The sequence below is a fragment of the Primulina eburnea genome, chromosome 1, assembly GCF_022965805.1.
Source record: "Primulina eburnea isolate SZY01 chromosome 1, ASM2296580v1, whole genome shotgun sequence".
NCBI lineage: Eukaryota > Viridiplantae > Streptophyta > Magnoliopsida > Lamiales > Gesneriaceae > Primulina > Primulina eburnea.
In genome coordinates this window covers 62,029,959-62,052,755 of record NC_133101.1, presented here as the reverse complement: position 1 = coordinate 62,052,755, position 22,797 = coordinate 62,029,959, and the positions used below count along the sequence as shown (strand labels likewise).

Sequence of the window (22,797 nt, the reverse complement as noted above, 5' to 3'; positions counted from 1 at the left end):
GAAGAATTTACAGAATAGATTTCTTCTTCAATCTATCTTCTAGCTCTTCGTCTTTTCTGGTGGTGATCTTCCTTCGCTTCTCTCTTCTGTATTCTTCAGTGTTTTAGAATTTCTTTGCATGTCGTCTCTCCTCCCTCTCCTGGACTCTTTAAGTAAGCCAAAGAGACCAGTTACCGGAAGGCCCTTTCTTCAACTGCCATCCAACGAATTTGCATGGTCCAGAGAGTTTTTCCTACCTCCTTGCCACTGGTGATAGCCTGTTAATTTGTTATGGCCAGTAACAAACTATTTTTCAACTACTCTATCCTGCATTCCCGTTTACTGGCCAGCTTGGAAGACACCCAATTAACAATGTGCAATAGCCAATAGGAGAGTAAATAATTGTAATTTGTAAACCTTTTAATTCATGAATCAATCAACTAACATATGATTAGTGTAACAGAAAATACCAACTATGTAAAAAGATGTGAAATGAACTAAAAATACTAGAGGGTATGAAACAATAATTAAAATTCAGGGGAATTTGATAATAGGCGTACAGAGTTCGTTTTTTTAATATAAACATCGTCTTCTTTACATACAGAGGATATATCAGTCTCCCCAGTTGCTCAACTTGGAGAAGTGATACAATCTTTGCCTTGCCCACTCCTCTAGTTTCCTTGCAAGTATATACACATCCACGACCATACTCTCTTATTTTCTCTATTATTCTTGGCACATATATAAATTCCCCCATTAAACAACGTGGCGTATAAAAGGAGAAAAACCACACATTATAAGTTTCTTCTACATGGATTAGATTCTCGCATCATTGACCTTCCCTCTATTGCTCCTGTCTTCAAATCTTGTGAACTCGTACCACTTTGCGCACACGATGTACAAGAAAAGATCAGCCGCTGTCAATGCCGCCAAAAGGTAATAAAACCTGTCCAAATGCCCCTTGTTTAGGTTTCTAGGAATCCATCCAGGCATTTCATCAGATGCTGAAATCTTGATAACTATGCTTACAATCAAGCTACTAACGTAATTCCCCAATGATATGGACATCATGCTAAGTGCACTTCCGAAGCTCTTCAATCCATCCGGTGCCTGTCCATTAAAGAACTCGAGCTGCCCCACATACATAAAAACTTCAGATGCTCCGATTAGAACATACTGAGGCACCTGCCAGAATATGCTTAAACTGCTGGAATTTGCACAATTTGGGCAGTCCTTTTGTGAGTATTTGAGCCTGAAATGCTCGACTAATCCGGCAGACAGCATTGCTGCAATGGCAATGACCAAGCCGATCCCCATCCGCTGGAGCTCGGTTAATCCACCTGACTTCCTGTACTTGGACACGAGGGGTTCGATGAGGAGCTTGTTGATGAAAATGAAGGCTACAACGCTTAGGATGTCAAAGCTGGACATGCTGGCTGCAGGGACGTGGAAGCCTGCCAAGGTTGTTTTCATGGCAGCACCTTGTTCGACGAAAATGGATTGCATTTGAGTGAAGATCACCGAGTATGGTATCGTGCATAGCCAGACTGGGAGGAGTCTTAATATGCATTTGACTTCTTCCACTTGTGTGATGGAGCACAATTGCCATGGGTTATGGGCGTTGTTTTTTTTCACTATTGTGTAGTCTCTTTGTGTCATGACTGCTGCTCTGTCCAAGAATCTGCGCGATAAATTACAGAATGATAAAATTTGAGAGGATGATGAAATATATATAATAAGAGAAATTTGAGAGGCTTATAAAACAAGACCCTCAGATTTCTTCAATTCGATCTGCCACGAGTACTAGGTGCAAGTGAATCTAAATGAGAAGTAGCTCTCTTCTAGCCAAATGGATGAGCTACTGAAATAGGCAATTTGTGTCGATTGCAAGTACATATAAATCGAGTTCAAGTCACGCTCATATTTTCATCAGCCCGAGCTGCTCAATATACACGCAAATCGAGTTCAAGTTCATATATAGACTTCTCAAATTGTGAGTGAAGTCAAGCTGGAGCATAAAACTGTTAGATCTTAACTTCTAATTTGGATTTACAGTAAGAAGAGAAACAAAATAGTTGGTAATAGAGTCAATCTTGCAAATAATCACATCCTCGATCCTTGATCGGGAAAACATTTGGAAATTTTTAGTGTCACAACTTACTTGAATCCTTGTGTATGAAGTATTTTTCTGCCTGCATTGTCAGCAAGATGAGCTTCCTGTACTTCATATAACTCATCATCATTTGAAGGCACCTCCATTTTCCATTTTCTTGATGCAGCAACAATCACTTGACAAAATCTTGATAAAGGGTTGCCTCTGGGTACGAAATGTCTGTATCTTGGAGTTCCAATCAGGAACAAAATCAGTGCAACCGTAGCAGATCCAGCAGATGCCCAAAACCCTATTTCCCATATCCCTTTATCTTCATAATAACCCAAGATTGTGTTTGAAAATAAGCACCCGAGATTCAGGGCCAAGTAAAAGTAGCTAAAGAAAGCCACTTTTGAGTGGCCTTCTTTGGGATGTTCTTCATCGAATTGATCGGCTCCAAATGTTGCGATTGTAGGTTGGTACCCTCCGTTTCCCAGTGCAATTAGGTAAATCGACACATAGAAGAGCGAAAGATGGAGCGTAGAATGTGAGCCGCACGGAGTGTTTTCATCGCCACAGCCATTTGGCTTGACCAAGAACGAGTATGATGTCAATGATAAGGAGACCAAACCCTGTCATCAATTCACCATATTTTAGTAAGGGATATCCACATTCTGGGAAAATCTTGTCGGAACTCGATTTGGCAAAAACACAAAGAGCTGTGATGCCACGTCAAGACCACGATTTATGGCTGGACTTGAGCCCTTAAAATCTGCCAAACCAGAACCAGGCAAGCTTGTCCCATCCATATGATGCTATTAATTTTTAAGTGCAATAACGAAATTTCTTGATTCTTCAACTTACAATCACAAATATGACTTGGAAAATGGCACAAGTTTTGTATCGTCCCCAGGAGGAATCGGAAAGAAACGCCCCCAGAAGGGAAAATAGGTAAACTGTGCCTGTCCATTTGCTAACATTATTTGCAGCATCAGCATTGTCTTGGCCCATTACTCTGGTAAGGAACAATACTAGATTGACTCCAACCCCAAAAAATGCAAGTGTGGCGAGGCCTTGATTCACTGAAATAAAAGTGTAATTATAAGAAACAAAAATCTTCCCAAAAATAAATATATAGCAACAGTTACAAGTTTAGCAAATATAAAAGCATGCTTTTAATTTGCAGTTTTGGCTTACCTAGTATAAGACAGCCAGCATACCATGATCCAGTTCGTGCTCGAACAGCCGGCGCTCCATCGCGATCAACTGATCCGTCAAGGGTGTATTCTGCTTGGTGCATTCTGGTCTTCTCTCCCATTTGATCCTAGTGATGAAGCATACGACATTTATGAGAATTTACCTATTTAAGTTTGAACATAGAAACTAAATAGGTTGCTATCATTGGATTTGTTCAGGTAAAATTAGCTGGAGCGGGTAAAAAAAGTCGTTTCTACTTCTAAAATCATGCATGTTTTTTTGTCGTAATTTAAGTGTTTTTTTAGCTAGATCATTATTTGCTAAATTGTTGCTGTGATAATTGTGACACACGTACACAGTAACTTTATTCAAGAATTTAATTAATATAGAATTGGGTGAAACCAGAGTTGTCATAAGAAATCATAAAAAAAATAAAAAAAAATAAGGACAGAAAAATACAAACAAATGCCCACAGATGACATGTGAAGCTGGAATTGCTCATTGATATACTAACTTTTTCCACATATCAAAGAAATATTCAACTTGAACTTCTTTCTTCTTAAGAGTATTTTAGAAGGCAAACTATCTACGTGAATTGTTGCATTCTTCTTATTTTTCGAAATCGAACGAGCCGTAAAATATACATGCATGATAACATGTTCGATGCGCACGAAATCGTATTATTTTTGCTGTCTAATATACATGCGTGTGCATTTGTTCGGCCGTAAAATATTTATAAAAGAAAGGGAGGGCAACCTCCACGTTACCCATCCCACCAAGAGTTTTAACTTTGTGGCAACTCCGGGAGATGTTAGCAAAATATATGGGGCTAAAGAAAATGTCAGATTCAACGCACAATCCCAATTACTTAAACACAGAAATTCAGCAGTTTATGAATCCACCGTTAAAGCTTCAAAATATATATAATAAAACAAAATAGTGTGTGTGTGTGTGTGTGTGTGTATGTATAGTTAGTTAATTAGCTTCCAAGAATCAAGAAAATTAATCTTAATTATCCTGACAGAAGAGTTCTTGGCTACTGCTCATAATCATACTAGCGTATCACGAACGACTATCGATACGAGCGAATGATTATCAACATACAATCTCAGAAGATATCATAGTACCAACTGCAAATAAAACTGTGCGTGATAGATATACCAAACCGCACTCCGTTAAAATTTCTATATTTGGCGCTTGCTAGTTAACTCTAACAAGAAAAAAAAGTGTGTAGAGCTATCGTAAAAGCACAAACCGATTAGCAGCTAGCTAAACTTAAACTTTGTTTCTGCTTAATAGTTGTAAGAAACTTGGGAAGATGGGCTTGGTGTTCTTTTTTTTTTTAGGTTTTGTAGTTCAGAAGAAGAAGATGGTGATGTATTTATAGAGGGTGAGGGATTCTTCAGGGGAAGCTATGGGGAACCAAAGGGAAGGCCACTATACAATATGGAAAACTTCACATTTTGTTTTTATTTTTTTTATTATTATTTAAAACATGTGAATAGTGATAACTATGAATTTTGGATATTTTAATCAAGCATTGATTCCATAGTGAAATGTCATCATATTTAATGTAGCTATGAATTTCAAGAATGTCTTAAGCATTGTTAGGGAGAAAATGTTGTTTCTAGCAAACATTTTTTTATCTTGGGATGAATTTTTGTGTTTTTTAAGTCTTCTTTGGATAATTTTTATTTTTTTTAAAAAAAATGGTATCTTTCCAATAAAAATGGTTTGTTGCGCCATGAATCATAATCCGGTTATAATCAATACTTTTGGGAAAAATATTTGAAGTTAAATTAAGGAAAACTTGTTATGTCATATATATATATTTGATTCTTTGCGATTTAGTTCTTTTATATTGTCAAAATTCAGTTTTAGTTTGTTATTTTTTTGTTGTTGCACTTTTAGTTTTTTTTTTCTTTTTCTGGCGTGACGATGTTGTGGAACCGACGTAGCACTGACATGTGTAGCGCAATATAAACACTCCCGATTTTAAAAATAAAATGACTAAAAGTATGGAAAATTGAATATACAAGATTAATAATGAAATCTGAACAAAATTACAAAACTAACATATATATATAATAAAAAAAATTGCAGGTTCTCAAATAATTATAACTTTCGATATAAATTCCAATTTTCGTCTAAATTTTCAAAGTTGTTTCATAGGACACTTGGATTTGGAGACAAATATACATTGCATGTATACATATAAGAATTTTAACAAGAAATGGCACTTCTGTAGTACGTCGCACATTTTCTTTTAATCTACAGATCAGGCCAAAATTTGAATTTTCTTAGAAAGAATAAAATTTCAGGATGTATTTGAGAAGATTAATTTGAAATCCATAAAAATTCGATTATAGTTATATTGTTAATAATAAAGATCAAACCTTAAATTCATACCTTATTTATTTATACATTAGTTACACACAGTATAATGGATTTCTAATGACATCATTATGGGGTGAATTTGAAATCCATCATATTTAACATAAATTTGAAATTCATGATCTTGCTTATCCAAAGCAACAAAAAATACATTCGAATATATTTGAAATCCATCAATTTAAATACAACATTGATGAATTAGACTCGAGTTATTGATAAGTCTGTAGCTCATCACTTTCAGGAAGGCTGTATCGATGCTAACACATATATTGAGTTGAAATGTAAGTGTACTTTTTTATAATACTAAATACAATTTTATATGCTCCACTTGCTTTCTTTATAATTTTATTTATTTAAATTAATAATTTGGTGGGTAGACACACGGACAAAATGGACGATTTAAAATCCATTTCCAGATTTTTTTTAATAAAGAAAAGCCAATATATGATTGCGTCTTTTAAAATAAACTAATATGGTTGAAAAAAATAAAGAAAACCTGAATTTATTTTGAAGGTAATATGAAAATTTTCATTCAGCATTTTTAACATGTGCATATACTTAGCTAAATATTTTGTTCAATATTTCATTCTTTTGACACACACAAGAATATTGATATGTTGGATATAAAAATAATTCGATAAAGAAAAATGTAAAAGTAATTTAATAGACATTTTGCTCGAAATATAAAATAATTTTAATTATACATTTTTTGTTGTTGTTGTATATATCTTACAATTAACTATATTAGAAATAAATTCGTCTTTATTGACAGACATGACCTATAAGCCCAATATATAATCTTTGTATTTGTAATATCTGATGTAATTTATAAATGACAATAATAGGTTGGAATAAAAATTATACAAGAAAGATGGGACAAATGACCTTTCATTTTCATGTTACAACATAATAGCATCGATGAGATGTAACTCACATATTAGATTTACAAATTTGATATGTTTAATTACATCAAATATATAAATGTCTTCTCATCGATATTGTGATAGATAAATTTGTGAACGATGTGTTGTAATAGATAAATTTGTGAAATGTTGATTTTAAATCAATATAATTTTTTCTTTAAACTTTAAAATTGGTCATTATAACGTGTCGTTTTATCAAACAAAAGAATATATTGTGATAGATAAATTTGCGAAATATTGATTTTTAAATCAATATAATTTTTTTTTAACCTTAAAATTGGTAAGTTATAAATGATGATTTGATGACATGCGTCGTTAATAGCCGCACAAAATTTATTTTATTAATGCGCCAATCAATTTTAATATCAATAAAAATGAGCATAGTCTCATTCATAGTACTTTTTTTTAAAAAAAAAAAAAAGAAAAAAATTCGTATCCTGACTACATTTTAATTGCATTTGTTTTTTTATTCTATTGAAATTTAAAAAAGTTCAGACTCTATCTTTCATTTTGTTTAATTAAATATTTATAGCGTTAACGTCCATCTGTTTGAAATTTGAGTTGATGTTGAGATTAATTACATTAATAAAATACACGAGATATTAGTTGAGGGAGATGAATAGACATATCTATTCATGTTTAATTGCTATTTGAGATATAAATACAAAGAGTAATTACTCCCTTGAATGTTAAATTTATTTTTTTTTTTAAATAACACGTACTTTCACTTAAAATTTTTTTCGTGAAATAATAATATATACTGTGTGATTATAATTAATTTTTTAATAATTTAATTACAAATTTAAAATTAACCATCTAAGTATATAATTTTTTTACAAAAATTAAACACTTCCCTCTCATTCAGATGCCAAGTTGATAAACAAACAAAAATCAATGGTAGCTATTAGCTAGTAGGTTAGACTCGGAGTCCTACTTTACTTTGTTTATTTATTATTTGATAAAGATAAAAAAAAAAAAATGTTTTGAAATTCAGAAGGTCGTATCCAATTGAGGCACGCCTCTTGATGACATATCACCAGCACAGAAAAGACAAACGAAGATATAATAAGCACACTCAATTATATATATATATATATATATATATATATATATATCAGATATTAAGGCGGCGGAATATATAATAATTATCGTACTACTTATCAATCTGGCAGCCACTTTGCATATATATATATATCCCATCCCGTGTTCGGCAGCTTCCATGGAGTATTTTTCTTCCAACACAACCTCGAAAATTGCAGTAGATTATTTTTAACATATGTATATTATTATAGTATGTGGTGTAGGCTTAGCTTCTGACAGCTATTTGACTTATCTCTCTATCTTATTTCAAAAAAGGTAAAATCGCTCACTCCGGGCGCCGTAAAATTCGGTTTTTACGGTTCGGTTTTTTCGGTTATTTGACCGGTTTCGGTTTCTATATTACGCATTTTCGGTTTTCCGGTTCGGTTTTCGGTTTTTTTAAAAAAAAACCGAAAAAACCGAAAAACCGAATATATGAGAATTATTTGTTTTTTTTATTATATTGTACTCCAAACATGTCCCAACTTAAAAATTAAAAATAGAACTTAAAAATAAACCAAACATGTCCCAACTTAGGTTTTGACATTCAAAATTTCAGCCGCAGTCGCACACCTTTGTTGAATTGTTGTGCTTGTGTCTTGCTTCACACATTTCCTTTTCAATAAACCAACAACACAAGTCTAGATTGGAGAAGAAGAAACATGTGTTGCTTTGGTAGTTCTCTGCTATCTAATTTATATATCTCATATCTTTAATGTTATAATTATTTTATTCTTTATCGGTTGATGATACTTGTTTTTAAATTTTTCTAGATTTTATCAATGATGGAAGAGATTCTTGCATTATTGATATATAGTTGTGACTTGCAATCAGGTTTGTTAAGTTGATCTAATTTATATGAACTTATTCTTTTTATAATGTGTTGATATTTTAATTTCCATACACATGAGAATTTTTATTGCAAGAGTTGATAAATCCATTGCTGGAATTATTCACTATCAATATATCCAAATTCCAAATTGCTTATAATTGTCATTGCTGTAATTTTTATTATTTTGATGTTTGTGAGATACTTGACAAATTGGTAACACGAATGATAGCTATGCCTATTTTTGATTACTTTATTTTGGTTTTTGTAAGATAATCAAACAAATTTGATTGTGGTTTTTTATTATATTTTTTTTAAATTTATAACGTACAACTTTATTTATAACTAAATTTATTACACAAACCGTAATAACCGACCGTAATAACCAAACCGTAATACAAAAAAACCAAACCGGACCGAATTAAAATGGTTTGGTTTAGGATTAGGCATTCGAAAAACCGTAAACCGATTATTTATGCAAACAGGACAATCGTTAGTTGAGAGAGATGAGTTGGGAACTTGGGAGGTAAATATCTTGTAATAAACTCTACTTAAATTATAAAATTTATTTGGGAAACAATACTCAACACTTTGGTATCGTTTAATTCGATTAATGAGAGAGATGAATGATAAATCAAATATCTTATTCATATGTAATTATCATTTTTTTATAAAAATTGAGACAAATGTTTGGATCAAACAATGATTGAATTCAAAGCATCAGAGTTTTTCTTACTGAACATTGCCATATGTAATAAAACCTCAGAAATTGGCCCAACAAATTATTTACACTTACATTTTGGACCACAACATAGTATGGGATGATCAAACCATAACTTGCCATTGTAAGCCCAATGAATTTTTTAAACCGGGTTAGCACACTTTCATTGCTGGATCATTCGAAAATCTAACTCGAACTTTATTTGCGCCAGTATGATTGCTATATGTAGCATCTCTCAGTGCTAGTTCTGGTGGGCCTCTCCAAATATGAAAGTGCTCGTCTCACAATAAATAGCATCTCTCGGTGCTAGTTTTTGAGATTGAGATAGTTTTTGGGATCTAGTTAGGTTTGAATCTCAATCTTTACATGATATCAGAGTTCAGGTTCTACCATGTAGTATCCGATTCCGTAATTTCGTCATTTATTTCCCAGTCTTAATAAACATGTGCGTCGTGGGTAAGAAATGGAACTTTTTTTAATTCACATCCTTCCAGGTCAAGCATTTGTGACAACAAAATCACATAATTGACAATATAATTCTCGAATATAGCATGATATGCACAGGCAGAGCAAGAGGAAGTTGTGAGAAACAGGCCACCGGATCAAAAAGGTTTGACGCTTAAAGAAGTCAGCAAAATGGAGTATCTCGATAAGGTGTGTTGTTGCCTCATTTTACACGCTCTTCAGAAACAATATTTGACTTTTTGAGCTAAATTTCATATTTTTATGAACTCTTGATCTTGAAATTGTTTTGTTAGGTAATCGATGAAACACTTCGGGTGATCACATTCTCGTCCGTTGTCTTCAGAGAGGCAGTGAAAGATGTTCACGTTTGTGGTAATTTGGATTAAATTTCTAAAAATAAAATGTATGTTAGTGAAGAAATTTGACTCACAAAGTTAACCAACCCTTTTTTTAAAAAAAATAATAATAAAAATAATATGTATTTTCAGGTTATACAATTCCAAAGGGATGGAAAGTGCTGGTCTGGTTCAGGAGTGTTCATTTTGACCCCGAAACATATGCTGAACCAAAAAAGTTCGATCCATCGAGATGGGATGTGAGTTGTTGTCCTAATTAACATGATATTTACCATGTTGTGGTGATGATATTTGTATTACAATTACATGCAGGGATTCACGCCAAAAGCTGGAAATTTCCTTCCTTTCGGCGCTGGAAGCAGACTGTGCCCTGGAAATAAACTTGCCAAGCTTGAAATGGCCGTCTTCCTTCACCATTTTCTCCTCAACTATGAGTTAGTTACCATGCTTCAACCATCCAAGTTTTATCCAGATTCCTGAATCCTTTCAAAATTTCGTTAGATTGCATTTGGAAAAAGAAAAGTCTAAAATCAATGTTAAGTACATTTTTGTAAAAAGCCTACATTTCTATAAAATTTGTTTCTTGTTTGACAGGCTTCAGCAACATGATCCTAATAGCCAATTGATGTACGTACCGCATCCCAGGCCTAAGGACAACTGTCGGGGAAGAATTAGAAGAGTGACTTGAGAAATCTGCAATATTTTCCTTTGTTTTCTGTTTGTATTAAACAAATGAATTTGGAAGAATTGATATATAAATGATATATTAACTTGTATTCAATTTAATGGAGGAGTCGGGGATCTGCAGTTCGTCCTAAGTGAGTTAAATTTAAAAAACTGGAAGTGCTTCCACACAAGAAACTGTAGTGTCATCAGTGTTGTTCTTCTATGTTTCTTTTATTTGGGGGAAAAGGCATATTTTCTTGAATTCAACTCTTCGATTTCTAAATCTTCCGTTTTAGGTAAGTTGTGTAGCTTCTCATTTAGAGAACCAGTCGGTGTCGAATACCCAATCACATGATGATACTTTCTAAGCTGAAATCAGGAACCGAAGAAAATCTAACAGTAGGTAGAAGGCAAGCCACAACTACTTTGATAATATTCTCCACATGTGGATGAAAGATATGGCATGTCTATGTCAAAAACAAGGCATCTGAAATAGTAAAGGGGCATAACAGAATTTACCAAAGAAACCAGGGGATCTTGACAAATAGTACGAGGAACCTACGTCAGGGAAGAGTCCCAATGCTGTTTCAGGCACAGCAAAAAGCTGCAAGAAGGTTAATTCATAAAGGATAACCTTTGGCAAATGAAACTGATAAATTTGATGATGGGGGTAATATAGCTATAATTATCATACAACACAGCACTCAATCAGGGCATGCCAAAATTTCAGATGCCTGAAGTTCTATATGGAAACAAATATAAATACAAATAAAAAAAATATAAGCTAAATGCATATGCCATACACAATGCTACTAATATATAATAAAGTAAAGGTAACATTAAATGTTGAACCTTGAAGAAAATTCATTATTTATCTCAGAAGACTAGCCGTCAAATAGATTCAAAAAATTTTAATGTTAAGCCACAAATTAGCCTATTTATTGGTCAAAATGACAAAAAAGACAGTGAAAACAGAAGTGGTTGAAAATTATCAAGATAAAACAGAAAATTCATGAATTCATGGAAAGAATAGATAAATATCGAATTCTCTGTAGTGACGCGAAGTCTACCATGTACAGAAGCAAGCACCTCCTCCCCCCATGACAATACCATTGAGAATTGAAACCTTCAAATACATGTGCCAAACAAACAATAAGGACTACTGAAATGGCAACTGCAAGCATCTTAATATCCACAAAGAATTATCTGAAAATCTTTTCTACATTAGCACCTGGGGTTTACTGTAGTATGTGGCCATCACATAGTTCAAAGTAAATTCCTTTCTGAAATAACTTGCACCAGACCTCCAATTACCTGATGCTCACATAAATATTAAGAGTCAACCATCATACAATTGAGTCTTAACATACTGCTAAGTAGAGTGCTGACAGGTGAGTTCAACAACCTGAAACGGCTAATGAGAATAAAAAGAATTTAATTAAAACTATCAGGAAATAAGAGCTTTTGGATTAATTCGCTGATTGACTTCAAATGCAGACTCAGCATATATCTGGAGTGAAGTAAAATCATTGTAAAAATTTGATATTTCTTGCACTGCATTATACTAGAATTGCAACCTGAGGTCATAGTTGATTCAACTCAAGGATCTGATTCCTTGTTTCTAACAATAATTTATTAAAGTCCATACCTAGAGTGATATCACGAACAACCACTGCAACATCAACTCCAGCACAAATGCTCTCCCTTGTCCCTTTTATTAAATATTACAGAAAAGCACACGTAAACATATATATAACTAGAAGAATATATTGTTTGTCCTGGCCTATAAATTATTACTGCCGCTCTACGGATCAACATTTATCTGATTGTATGTCATAGCTTACAAAGTGCAAAAATATTATCTTCCAAATTTCTTGTCAGTAGAAGTTAACAAACACAAAACCAACCAAATTTGATACTCACATAAGACAACATAGTTAATGACGCGTATAGACTGCCCCTTCTTTAACGGTCATGCATAAACCTACTAAAACACAGGCCACCACTAGATTGAACAAACTGATATTCAAAGTGACAAACAGAGAGACATGAATTTTCAGATTTACTATAACTCATAGTGAATTGAACTGTTACAGAAAAGACAACCAACCGTAAAAGAAAATGAAAGCTAGCATCTGCCAGCAGACAAGCAGAAAACCAAGGGAGGTACCACGAGCTTCTGGTACAAGCATAGGAAGCACCAAATCCACAGAGCCCAAATGTGTAAATAACTCTAATTTCACAAGGCCACAGAACTGAGAGCCATATAGGCAGAAACCAAGGGAGTAGAATCTGAATATCTGATAGATAATTACCTTCAAGATTAATAATTTAACTGCAAAATCTTCCCTACAAGCGATAAAAAGCTCCAACAAACGGGAAACCTAGATTGAGAAGAAGAAAACATTACAGGAAAAAGATTGAACATATTCTGAACAAAGAGACTGCTGGATGGCGCTCTTCCAGTTATAGAACATGATCAATCCCAACAAGGTTAAAATTTTGATTTGGTGAATGTAAATTAACATCATAAGAAGAAATCACAAACATCAAAGACATAAGTCTCCCCAAATACTGAATTTGATATTCCTAAACTTGGGGGGGGGGGGGGGGGGGGGGGGGGGGGGGGGCATATTCTTCAAAATTATTTCAATTACCGAAACAATTTAAAATTTCACAGAGCTGATAATGAGCATATAATTATCGGTTAAAAGTGCATTGAGTTGCTTCGGTCTGTTCAGTGTGAAAATTCTCACAGAAAACTTCTCTTCAACCAAAACCTGCCGAGAAATTCATAAATAACAATGCCGCCGTACTTCCGAAAAAAAAAAGAAAGAAAGAAACAAACTGAAATTGCGTAAAACTTCGAATATAAACAGATAATTCAAGCTAAATAGACAAAAGCAGATAACTATATAAACAAGAATTATAAAAGGAAATCATCAATATTGATTGAAAGAAAATCAAGCGAGATAAGTTAAATTCTATGGACCTGATAATTTTCTCCGTTGGTCGAAGAGATTGAAGCCATGGAGTTCTTGAACCTCTTTGCTTTTATTTGCGTGGGCAATCAGCGGGAAGGCCAAAACAAGATGAAGTGTTGAAATTGCTACAAAAAGGAATATATATCAGCTACAGCCACGCCAACGTACAACTTAACTAGCCAAAAGTACAAAGGAATAATGAGCCCGAAGTTTTTCATTCTCTTAATAGAATATTCATTAATAATCATAATCATCGATAATATAATGCACTGAAGCACACCGGAGGCTGACACAGGCAAATCTCAAACACTCCACTCGACCGCAGGGTGAATCACCAATCTGAGTTCTCCGAAACCTTGGGAAAATGGAATCTTTAATAGTTTTGGGCGAGAAAGAATGGTTGGCATGCTGTGGAAGCGTCAAATTTGCCAAAGAAATGGCGTCTGCCGGGCCCTTTTCCAGTTATCAAGAAGCCGTCGGTGCTGCCAGTGATACATGGTTCAATAAAGTCTCTTTCTTTAACACCCTATTTGTTTTTTATCATGTGATAGTGTTTGAAAGTGTAGTACTGTTGATTTTGATAGAATGAAAGTTTTGTTTTTGTTTGCATCGATTAGGTGGATGTAAATGGATGGCTGGAAGCTTTTTCTGCACATCCTCAGATTGGTGAAAGCCCGTCGAAGGCCCACAAAAGTCCCACCAGCGCTCAGTTCAGTTTCTCGTGCTTTCTTTATACCTTTCTGTTTCTGTAACGAGATATTACCATTTAGGGATGAATCAGTTACTGGATGATGTTCATTAGTACAGCAGGGGATTCTTGTTTGTGTGGTAGAGTTATAAAATTGCACTGGGACATGTGATTTAAGTCGTGTGTAAATCTTTAAGAAATTTAACTGCTTGGTGGTGAGCCCTCCTAGATTTATAAAATTGCACTGAGACATGTGATTTAAGTCGTGTGTAGATCTTTTAAGAAATTTAACTGCTCGGTGGTGAGCCTTCCAAAAGTTAAATTGCGAACTATTGTTGTTTTGTCATTCAAACTGACAACCGTGCCATTCTTTATAGTGCTGATGGTTTGTTTTGTTGTCTTCGATGGTAGTGTGCAACACGTTGTCATTTTATAAGAAGTGAATTTTTATATGATGTTATTCATCGTTTTAATTTGTTTCAAGACGGTTTAACACTCAAAAGTTCCGGCCTGATAACTAATTACCGCCACAGGTGGAGCAAGGGAGAACAGTCGACTGCTTTAGCTACTGCCACTGACACCACCTTGCAGGTATATGCAAGTTGATAATTCAGCTTGTCAGTTTTCATCTGAGATCAGCATGTTTTTCTAAAGCTAAAATTAAAGGGCTATTATTTTTAATGTGCAATATAATGCTCCGTGATAACCCTTTGATGCAAATGCTGGAAGTGTGATTTTTGGATTAACTTCCATGTATTTTTGGATTAACTTCCATGTTCAAATGTTGAAGAAGTTCATGTTTACATTTGATGATATTTTTCCATTGCATGTTAAGTTTCACTATCAAATGGCTAATGCTTTTTCTCACTTTATTTTGTAGGAGCTATATGAGTGGAATGCTCGCTATAGGCAGAAGTTTGGGTTTGTGTTTCTGATATTTGCGTCTGGAAGAAGTACCCCGGAGATACTGGCAGAGATGAAGGTAATCTTTGCACTGCTGAATGCTCTTCCTTGTGGAATTGTTTCTGCAAAATTAGACTTCTCTTTTATGCATTTTGTTAGAAATCCAACTCCTAGTTAAACAACTCTTTGCAGCTGTTTTTTTTTTCCCTTTGATCAGTACCTGCAAGAGGCTCAAAAATGTACCTACAAACAATAATAAAATAAATATCAATCATTGAACCAAATAATCAAACCCATAATGAAATTCGAAACACTAGAAATTGGATGTATCTTCAACTGATTCTTTTAATCTGAAATGGACCTAAATTCGACCTCTAGACACTCTTAAGGAATAAGAAATCGTAGAGGTTAGAAGCTGGAAATTCGAACGTATGCTCGCGCGCAGCAGCTAGACAGAAAATGGAGCTGCGGAGACAACTCGGTTCTCACTCCTCGGACTGAAATCGTACAAGGGACCACTTGGGCTAGCTTAGGCGATCTCCGGCGACCTGCTTTTTGTCAGAGCTGGGCGGCGATGGTGGTTGAAGATGTTGATTGTTGGGCGAGTGAGAGATAGACGGGATGGTACTATGCTTCTGCTTTCTTTCTCCTTTTTTTTGTGTTAAATTTGTAGGGCTTTAGCTCTCACGTGGAGATTATCATAAAATAACTAAGTTGACACATCAGGAAAAAATATGAATGAAACTACTATAGAATGCCTCAGATGAAATGCCATTCCTCTATATTTTACTATTTTGTTATTGAAAATGGTGGATCTAAATGGCTGTTTTGGGATCTAAAGGCCATACGTTGGTCCATGCGTGTGAGATTCCAGAGATGAGTTAATGGGTCTGTACTTGAGTCTTGGCATCATTCTATTATAGACTGCGTCAAAGGACAAGATATTGGGGTAGTTCTTAACGAATACTCTTATTACAGAGACGCTATCAGAACAGACCAATAGTCGAATTCGAGCTTGCAGCCAAGGAACAAATGAAGATAACAGAACTACGTCTTTCTAAGCTATTTTCAGCTAATGCAACTGCTGCTTCCGCAACTAACATCCAGTATGCTTCAGATGTGGCAAAAGTTGGAGGTTTCTTGTTTAGTTTTTGTTTGTTATTGTTCCAAAGTATTCCCCTGTTCTCCAGCATATGGACTTGTTGAATTTTGAAGAAATAAAGTTGTTTTCTATGCAAGTGTGCAAAACCAATCAAAGTGTTTAATGCAACAGGGGTCCGTGGTAGAATGTTCCCGGGAATTCCCTTGTAAAACCATCCCTTGTAAAACCATTCCAAGGATTTTTTTGCCAAAACTGAAAAGTGTTGTGAAATGATTTTCTTAATTTTCAAGGTCATAGCAGTGAGAATCTCCTAGATACTGATCTTTGTAGCATTATCTGACATTCTCTCTTACACTGTAGAAGATCGAGTGAGCCGTATCAGTGGACATTTGGGTGCCGCAAAGGAAACTCCTGCTGAGAAATCTGCTGAAACGTTTACAAGGACACGCCCACCTATCACGACCCACGTTCTTGATATAGCCCGTGGCTCTCCAGCTGCTGGTATTGAAGTCCTTCTCGAGACTTGGGACAACAATCAGTCCCGGCCATTATATGGTCAAATGGATTCAAGTCGTAATTGGAAGCTTCAAGGTTCTTCAACTACAGATAAAGATGGTAGAAGTGGTCAGTTGATGAAAATGGTTGACAACTTGAACCCTGGCATATACCGGATCAGTTTCAATACTGGGAAGTATAATCCGGCAGGCTTCTTCCCATACGTGTCTATCGTTTTTGAAGTCCGGGATTCGCAAAAGTTGGAGCATTTTCATGTCCCGCTGTTGCTTTCTCCATTTTCATTCAGCACTTACCGTGGGAGCTAGCTGCCAACTGTTGCGTGCCTATGAAACTTAAATTTGCAGAATCATCGCTCTCTTTTCTCCTGCAGATAATCTCATTATGCGAAGGATGTAATAATAATTTCTGTCCAGGATGAAACCGTGCGACTGATATTTGTAAATTTTCAGTAATTTTTTTCTAAACAATTTATAGTTGCCAGTATGGAGATTATATGTGCCGAGTTATTGGGATGAAACCGTTTGACTAATTTCATATTAATATTGGAAAATTTAAAATATAAATAATAAGGTATAACATCAAAATTATTGTTAAATCGGGGCACGACGAAAGTATTCCTAGAAAACAAAATATAACTCAACAAAAGATTCATTTTTGACATGTTAAAAATTTCATAATTTATTATTTAAATATTATTTTAAAAAATAAAATGTAAGCTCTAAGTGGTTTCGTTCGTTTGTTGGTTATCTATTTTATTTTATTTATCGTTTTACAAATTGATTTTGTGAGATAGATATCCGACCTGACCCAATCAATAAAAATTATTATTTTTATATCAAAAATATTGTTTTTCCTTGCATATATGAACTTAGTTTGTTTAGGTTCACTCAAATTTTTTTGAAGAAAAAAAATTACTTTGCGCGTGTGGCGGTGTGGGGTGACTGTACAGGGTAATGTTTGATTGAGTTTGGAAAATATTTTGAAAAAAAAAATATGTTTTGGTATATTAATTGTATCGGAAAATTTGGTTTATGAATTTATTTTACCATGAAAGTCATATATAAATGATTTATCGATCGTCATAATGATATTACGCTATATATGTTAAATTATTTTCGAGATGTATAAAGATTCTTGGATTTTTAAAATCAAAGGTATTAATTAAACACAAAAACTTTTGTGATAACGTCTCACAAGTTAATTTTGTGAGACGTACCCAACGCGACCCAACACTTGAAAAAATATTACTTTTTTATATCAAAATTATTATTTTTCATAGTAATATGGATCAATTAGATATGTCTCACGAATATAAATCCATAAAACCGTCTCACAAAAGACTTATTTAAATTATTTTTGAGAAACTGATGCAATATTGAATTAAAGATAATGACTGCTACAAAATATAAGAATGATATAAAAGTTATTTTAGGAGATTTGTACTGAAAAAATACATAAATCCATTATTTTGTTTATAAGTTAGGGAAAACACATTGTCTGTGATACCCTTGTCTCACATCAAAAAAATCAAAGATTTAAAATGAGTTTATAATGGCTTACAATGGACTTCTATAGCAACTTGGGTTAATCATTTTCGTAAAGCGATGACGAATACGAAGTAGTTGCTATATGGGCCCATTGTGCAGTCACACAGGTGCGGGCCCGGGCTCGGGCGTGACAGAATGGTATCAGAGCCGGTCACCGGCATGGAACACCGGGAAATAAGTGTTATGCGGGACAAAGTGCTACGTGCATGAGAGCCACCTCTTGAACCTGCGGGACAAAGTGCTACATGACGGGAGCCACCTCTTGAACCTGTAGGAGCCACCTCTAGATTCTCGGTGCTGGTGGATCGACGGGTCAGGCGCGACGAGGACGTCGCGTTCTGAAGGAGGGGTGATTGTGATACCCTTGTCCCACATAAAAAAAAAATCAAAGATTTAAAATGAGTTTATAATGGCTTACAATGGACTTCTATAGCAACTTGGGTTACTCATTTTCGTAAAGCGAGTACGAATACGAAGTAGTTGCTATAGGGGCCCATTGTGCAGTCACGCAGGTGCGGGCCCGGGCTCGGGACGTGACATTGTCTATCAAAATATAATGTTTTTAATGAAAAGTGAAAGAGAACATTAACAATTAAATATTTGAATTACAAAATATGTTTTTTTTATATACTTATATGTATATGTATATATATATAATCCAATCCTATAATTCACTCCTATTACCCACATATGAGATTTTCGTTATCACATATGCATTAATCTTCATTCATAAAAATGAAGTTAGATATGTTACCTACAATTAAAAACAGATTTCCACAATTTAAAAATGCATAATATTGGACAAGAATGAAAAGCCACATCCTTGTCATTTCAAGTAAAATTTATAGTAATAAAATTATACTCCCTCTGTTTTAAATATACATGATTAATTGTTTGTTGAGTATGTCTTTTGTGATAAGGGTCAATCTGGTCATCTTTAGAGCGAAAATAAATTTTTTAGCATAAAAATAATATTTTTTCATTAGTTGATTTGGGTAAGAGATTTGTTTCACAAAATTGACTCATGAAACAATTCATAAGTTTTGTACGTTTGTTTTATCACACAAATTAAGAAAATTTTTGAAAAGAAAAGTTGATAAACAAAATTCCTATTTTATTCTGATTTATTACTTAGTTAATAGCAAGGTTTTAAAAAGCGTGAAGTATCCCGAAGCGCGGATGTCGAGCTCCAATCTTTTCAAACTTAAGCGAGTTTAACACAGGCTTAAGCATGAAAAAGCGTTTTTTATTTTTAGTGTAATTGTAATTATATCAAACCAATAAATAAATAAAATAATACATAAATATGATAAATTTAAGTCTGATGTATTAATTCTCATATTTATAAAAGCATAAAAATATCAAAATTACAATTTTTATTTGTTTTTGCAACTAGACCACATTAAAAAATGCTAAATATTTGTCAAATCAATCACATGCTTAATCATAATTAAAATTAAAAAATAAAAATTTAAATTATAAACCTAATTTATTATTTTAAAATAAAAAGACATATCTTCAAAATAATTTTTTTAAATAATAAATAGATGCGATTAATTGTGTTAAACACACTTAATTAAACGCTTTAACTACAGTGATTCGGTCAAACTACAGTTTAACCATTTTTTTCCGATTTTCTCCGAAGTGGGCGTTTTTATCGAGTTTCAAGCTTAAGCACGCTTCAACGAGCTTTTTAGAACACTGGTTAATAGAAAGATGTCCCAGTAAAAAAGCAAAAAAAAATGTTGTTAGATGTAGAGAATCAACTTTATACTCTTTATGTCTCAAATGATATACGCTTGTTTGATTTTCACACAATTTAGAAATATCATTAGAAAAACAAATTATACAAACAAATTTCTTATTTTATCCTTAATTAATGAGCACAAAAACTCATAAGAGATAGTCTCACTTGTCAATTTTATGATACAAATATTCTATTTGGATCACTCATAAAAAAATTATTAACTTTATGCCAAAAGTATTATTGTTTTTTGTTATAAATATGAGTATGATTGATAAAAATATGTGAGATAGTTTTACAAGAGATCTACTCTTTAATGAGTTGGATAAACTAAATTAAATACAAACATAAATTAAATCGATGCATATTAGTAAAATAATAGAAGAAATGCCCATAATATAGAAACTTGTATACATTGCAAGGCATTTCATGATAACGTTAAACATTGTAACAAAACCCAAAAAATAAAAAATTAAAACCATAATTCATTCAGATAATTAACGACTAAATTTAAAGGGAAAATCAATACCATCAAATTAATTGTAGAAAACACCAAAAACAAGTTTTTATTTAATTAACATAAAACGGATCGCGCTGGATCCTTGAGTCTTGCGAAATGTAACCGAGAATAGTAATGTGGTTCCAAGAACAAGTTTCATGCACAACAGACAATTCAAATGAAATGAATTGTTCTGGATCCTGGAGTTGAATCAGAAGAATTCTCCGGTGGCCCTCCGCCATCACCACCGCTGCCGCCACCTGGACCCATCGCTGACGGTGCACCGTCAGCACCAGCTTCTTTTAGGGCCTTCATCCTCCAAGTGATCTCCTCCAGTGTCTCGTGAATGATATAATTCATCTCCCTCGCATCACGAAAATCGAAATCATCAATGCTAGCCTTCCCCTCTATAACCATGTACATGAAATTCCTCAGTTCCTTGCGTTTGATTTCCTTCTGCAGTTTACGGAGCCTCTTCTCCGCTCTCTTGATCTGATGTTGAGTGAAGCTCTCCTGGTTCACCATCTTTCTGGTTTTTTCGATCTCCGGTAAGTTTTTGAAACGCCTGATCACTGTCCGTGCCACCTCAGGCGACGGCCACACCACCGGAGCTTCGTAGGGGCTGTATATAACGACGCACGCCTCCACACCACACAGGATCTTGATCTCGCTCACTTTCTTGATCAGTCCCTTCTTTCTCTTTTTGAACGAAGCTTTCCTTTCTGCATCGCTGTCGATGTAGGCTAGGGTGAGCTTATTTCTTGTCATTTCCTAATAAATATAAATAATTCTAATATTTCTTCCTTGGGGTGTGTTTTTAAGGAGAGGGGGATGGGTATATATAGAGATATTCTTGTACCAATTAGGGTTTGTAAAAATTCATAATCGAACGGTTTAAATTATTGCAAATCTCGATTATATGATCTTTACCGCTCGTTTATATAAAACCGCAAACTCTATTTATGAGTACGCCGCCAAATATATATTATATATGTAAATTAAGAATGACTCGCGACATCACAAAATAGGCAAAAACTTGTGTGAGACGGTCTCACGGGTCGTATTTTATGAGACGAATATCTTATTTGGGTCATCCATGAAAAAATAATACTTTTTATGCTAAGAGTATTACTTTTTAGAGTAGGTCTCTTGTGAGACAGTCTCGTTAATCTTTATCTGTGAGTTGAGTCAACCCTACCGATATTCAGAATAAAAAATAATACTCTTAGCATAAGAAGTAATATTTTTTCATGGATGACCCGAATAAGATATATGTCTCACAAAATACGACACATAAGACCGTTTCAGACAAGTTTTTGCCTACTTTTTATTGTGAATATCGGTAGGGTTGACTCGTCTAACAGATAAAGATTCATGAGACCGTCTCACAAAGACGTACTCCATAAAATATGTGTACCCTATTCTCCAATCATTTAATATATATTAATGCACAAGAACATTATTATTTTATTTGCCAAAAAATAAAATATAATATAACTTAATATGCTTAAAAATATATATTTTTAAAAAAATTAATATAAAAGCAAGCTAACTGTGCCAATCATGAATACTAACTAATATGTGATGAAACTTTAGTAATCATATCTCTAGAATTTGAATTTGATAATATCATTCTTTGTGTGTTCATACTGATTGTAAATAATATGAGTAATTTTGTTGTCCAATGCCTTTTCTTTGGGAAACAATTCCAATCTTTCTTTTTTTTAAATAATGGCTCAAACGTGTATTTTCTGTTTCCTTTCATTGGTTTGATAAGAAAATGTACTTGTGCTATATTTTGTTTCATGGATAACAATAATCACGTCAACTTGTTTCGATTTCTTTATTTTAAGATTAATTGCTGCGTCGAAAAGTTAAACAATCAAACTTGTTATATTTGAAATTCAATTTCAATGAGATCTATAATCTAATAATACGAAACCATCTAATTAATTCGGAGCCATTTATCTTCAATATTGGCGAGCGTAAAGACACGAATTTTTTTTTTGCATCTCTATTTATTCGGTAGAATTACCTTCTTTGTATAAGAAATACTATTTTTCCCACAAATAATAAAAGTAAAAATACGAATACTATTTTATTTCCACATTG

General features: G+C 33.9%; 4 protein-coding genes and 1 long non-coding RNA gene across 26 annotated transcripts; 2 read left to right on the top strand and 3 right to left on the bottom strand.

The window, feature by feature from the left end:
* Window positions 1–506: 506 nt before the first annotated feature.
* LOC140838401 (protein NRT1/ PTR FAMILY 7.3-like) lies at window positions 507–4,669 on the bottom strand. The gene is made up of 5 exons (XM_073204671.1): window positions 4,524–4,669; window positions 3,269–3,395; window positions 2,936–3,153; window positions 2,141–2,703; window positions 507–1,660 (listed from the first exon to the last, which is right to left on the bottom strand). Exons 2-5 carry the CDS (start codon window positions 3,387–3,389, stop codon window positions 796–798), a joined length of 1,767 nt encoding a protein of 588 aa, XP_073060772.1. The 5' UTR covers window positions 3,390–3,395; window positions 4,524–4,669; the 3' UTR covers window positions 507–795.
* A 5,108-nt stretch (window positions 4,670–9,777) lies between these two features.
* LOC140838396 (uncharacterized) lies at window positions 9,778–10,815 on the top strand. Its single transcript, XR_012119585.1, has 3 exons — window positions 9,778–9,869; window positions 9,974–10,052; window positions 10,169–10,815. It is a non-coding gene; the product is annotated as an uncharacterized lncRNA (long non-coding RNA).
* LOC140838307 (3-hydroxyisobutyryl-CoA hydrolase 1-like) lies at window positions 10,139–14,106 on the bottom strand. 20 transcript variants are annotated; one of them, XR_012119578.1, is made up of 10 exons: window positions 13,967–14,106; window positions 13,360–13,811; window positions 13,018–13,291; window positions 12,813–12,935; window positions 12,351–12,413; window positions 11,934–12,016; window positions 11,773–11,828; window positions 11,222–11,306; window positions 10,672–10,751; window positions 10,139–10,512 (listed from the first exon to the last, which is right to left on the bottom strand). XR_012119578.1 is itself a non-coding variant. In XM_073204511.1 (10 exons), the coding sequence occupies exons 5-10, from the start codon at window positions 12,892–12,894 to the stop codon at window positions 10,476–10,478; spliced, it is 480 nt and encodes a 159-aa protein (XP_073060612.1). In that variant the 5' UTR covers window positions 12,895–12,935; window positions 13,018–13,291; window positions 13,360–13,482; window positions 13,695–13,811; window positions 13,967–14,106; the 3' UTR covers window positions 10,139–10,475. The 20 variants fall into 20 exon arrangements, 17 of the variants coding, with proteins under 17 accessions (XP_073060612.1, XP_073060703.1, XP_073060711.1 ...); XR_012119582.1 differs by having other exon boundaries at window positions 10,672–10,729; XM_073204511.1 differs by lacking the exon at window positions 11,773–11,828 and having other exon boundaries at window positions 10,600–10,729; window positions 13,360–13,482; window positions 13,695–13,811.
* On the top strand, window positions 13,931–17,384 carry LOC140838295 (uric acid degradation bifunctional protein TTL-like). Of its 3 annotated transcripts, none has more exons than XM_073204490.1 (6): window positions 13,931–14,194; window positions 14,304–14,395; window positions 14,908–14,965; window positions 15,255–15,356; window positions 16,256–16,412; window positions 16,743–17,384. In XM_073204490.1, exons 1-6 carry the CDS (start codon window positions 14,051–14,053, stop codon window positions 17,198–17,200), a joined length of 1,011 nt encoding a protein of 336 aa, XP_073060591.1. In that variant the 5' UTR covers window positions 13,931–14,050; the 3' UTR covers window positions 17,201–17,384. The 3 variants fall into 3 exon arrangements, with proteins under 3 accessions (XP_073060591.1, XP_073060582.1, XP_073060600.1); XM_073204481.1 differs by having other exon boundaries at window positions 13,932–14,194; window positions 16,740–17,384; XM_073204499.1 differs by having other exon boundaries at window positions 14,023–14,184; window positions 16,740–17,384.
* Window positions 17,385–20,859: 3,475 nt separating this feature from the next.
* On the bottom strand, window positions 20,860–21,453 carry LOC140809338 (agamous-like MADS-box protein AGL80). Its single transcript, XM_073166935.1, has one exon. It carries the CDS (start codon window positions 21,451–21,453, stop codon window positions 20,860–20,862), a length of 594 nt encoding a protein of 197 aa, XP_073023036.1.
* Window positions 21,454–22,797: the final 1,344 nt, after the last annotated feature.